The sequence below is a fragment of the Chanos chanos genome, chromosome 4, assembly GCF_902362185.1.
Source record: "Chanos chanos chromosome 4, fChaCha1.1, whole genome shotgun sequence".
In the NCBI taxonomy this organism is placed as follows: domain Eukaryota; kingdom Metazoa; phylum Chordata; class Actinopteri; order Gonorynchiformes; family Chanidae; genus Chanos; species Chanos chanos.
This window is the reverse complement of record NC_044498.1, coordinates 48,063,536-48,066,035: the sequence shown is the minus strand read 5'-3', so window position 1 is coordinate 48,066,035 and position 2,500 is coordinate 48,063,536. Positions and strand designations below refer to the sequence as shown.

Genomic DNA, 2,500 nt, shown 5'->3' with positions numbered 1-2,500 from the left:
GCAAGTCTCAGACTATGAGTGAAGAAAAAAAAAATTACGATTGAAAACATCATTGAGGCATCTTTTTTTTTATGTCCAATAGGCACACGTTTCGTATGTCTGATTTTTTGAATGAAAGGTTTGTACATTCATATGAGCTTGTAATTAAGTGTAATCATAACAGCATCACCAAGCTATCTCCATCTAGTGGCCAGAGAGGGGTATTACTTTAATCATATATCTGTGTGCAGTTAAAAAGATTGAATTCACTGAGAGACAAGTTTCACTGTATTTCAACACTGCATTGAATGCTTGAAAGAACTATCGCGTAAGGAGTCTTTTCAACTTACATTTAAAGCTTTCAGGAGCAAGTGATGGACTGATTATCCCAAATATTCACAGATCTTTAAACCAACCAGGACAAGGATATTCCAGGCGTGTCCTTATCTGTGCTCTTGTTTTAGTTGTGTAAAATATCTTCTAGCCAAAAATATTTTACAATACAGTTTTGTTCATTATTAAAGTCATCGGGGTTAAGCGCCTTGCCCAAGGGCACGCAGCCGTGGATGTCTGTCCTGGGAATGGGCCGACAATGGATAAGAAGACGCGCTGAACAGAACAGAAAATCGCACCCAAAATCGTCTGTTCAAATTTTATTGCCAGAAACAGGCTGTTCTGGTACAACCGCACAGTTGTCAACACCAAAAAAAAAAGAAAGAAAAAAAAAAGAAAATCAATTTGAAAATCCATTCAGTTCCCATTAGTGACTAAGCTATTAGGGACAGAGATTGTGCTATATCATTCATCTAGCTGTGAAGTGCTTTTTTTTTTCAATTGCTCTTAATGCATTGCTGAGCATGGGTTTGTAATGTGGTGAGGCGTAAGGATTAACATTAAAGCTTCCCTAATGACAAGCCCTCTGCTGCCCTTCACACGAGCAACCCATATCGATCCTTTTGTAACCAGAAGGCTCTAAATCTCTACAGCCTGATGCTCTCAAGGGCTCTGGACTGAGCCAAATTATATGTCTTTAAATATCGCTGTGGAAAATATCTTTTTTTTTTTTGTGGTCAATCTCGCCCCCCCCCCCCCCAAAAAAACTTCAGCTTCAGACAAAGATGTCAGGGTACACATATTTTCTAGATACAGATTAGATGATCAGGACACGCCAAATAGCATTTTTCGTCATTTTTCTTGATCAGAATGACACTCACACTTCTTAAGCAGGGCCTTGGATGCATTTCTTGCTATTGCTGATACGTTACAAAAATAAGGGGGCGGATATTGTTTAATGCACGGGTCAAGCTAGGTGAACGTGATCAACATGATCTTAATATTAATGCTGAGTAGCTTTTCTGTCACACATTAAACAGGACACCGTCTATGATACAAAAGAAGCACTGCCGAAATGACGCATCTCAGCACTTCATCAAGGACCTGGACAAAATATTCAGTTTTCTCTCTCTATTATTATTATTATTATTCTTATCACGTTCAACGTTATTCTAAATTCTGGACTGAGTGTGGATTTCAGGTACGCACGTTGCAATATGAAACATTGACTGTCCGGAATACGTTGAGTTTGAACTAAAAAGACATTATCACACATTTTTGTATAACTACAGCGTATACGCATATAAAATCGGTGCATGTCAGGCATCACAATGTAATGTGTAGTACGCTAACTGTAAAATGCTACAACTGCAGCTATGTCACTAAAGTGCACAAAGTCGGAGACAAATTCATAGACAATATCACCAGTGTCTGACATAGATTTACAGTGCCTAAGTGCGTAACAATGTGCTGAATATGTTATTTTGAACGCTGATATTTCAGATGAAACAGAAAAGAAAGATGGATTTTGTTGAGATGTGATAGCTGTTTCTCCACGTTTTTTTGTGCTTATACTCGAGGTCTCAGCCTTATTGGTCGTTTTCATTCCGCAGCCGGAGAATGAGAGAGATCAGTTTGTTGTAATGTCCATCCTCCGTGCGTTCCAAGGCAAACTGGAGATGAGTCACACGTGTCACACTGTGACATCATAACCGCTTCCTCCAATCCTGATGACGTCTGAATGGTGAGTCTATTATGCTTTGGTCTGATTGGCTGGTTGGACAGGTTAATTTTCATGAGAGGAGGGGTGGCATATGGCTGTGAGAAGTCTGTGGTCGTACACTAATCCAGGCTATGGAAGGGTTAATTTAGTTGGTCTCAGAAAGCACGGCCAACACTGTTTCTGCCTGTGTGGCCAGCTTGGTGCTGCTGTGACTGGAGAGCTTGGAGAGGGTATCTTTTAGGTTCAGAGACTCCATCTGTTCCCTTAATATGCCTGAGAGAAAGAGAGAGAGAGAGAGAGAGAGAGAGAGAGAGAGCGAGAGAGAGAGAGAGAGAGAGAGAGCGAGAGAGAGAGAGAAAGAGAGAGAGAGACAGAGACAGAGACAGAGACAGAGACAGAGACAGAGACAGAGAGACAGCAACAGAGAGAGAGACAGAGACAGAGAGAGAAAGAGAGACAGAGAAA

The 2,500-nt window shown here is 40.7% G+C and overlaps 1 protein-coding gene across 1 annotated transcript in view; it reads right to left on the bottom strand.

The window, feature by feature from the left end:
- Window positions 1-2,180: 2,180 nt before the first annotated feature.
- LOC115810111 (rap1 GTPase-GDP dissociation stimulator 1) overlaps window positions 2,181-2,500 on the bottom strand; it is a 10,504-nt gene continuing 10,184 nt past the window's right edge. The window contains exon 14 of the mRNA XM_030772030.1: window positions 2,181-2,308. Coding sequence (XP_030627890.1) covers window positions 2,181-2,308 — 128 coding nt within the window. The remainder of the gene's footprint in view (window positions 2,309-2,500) is intronic.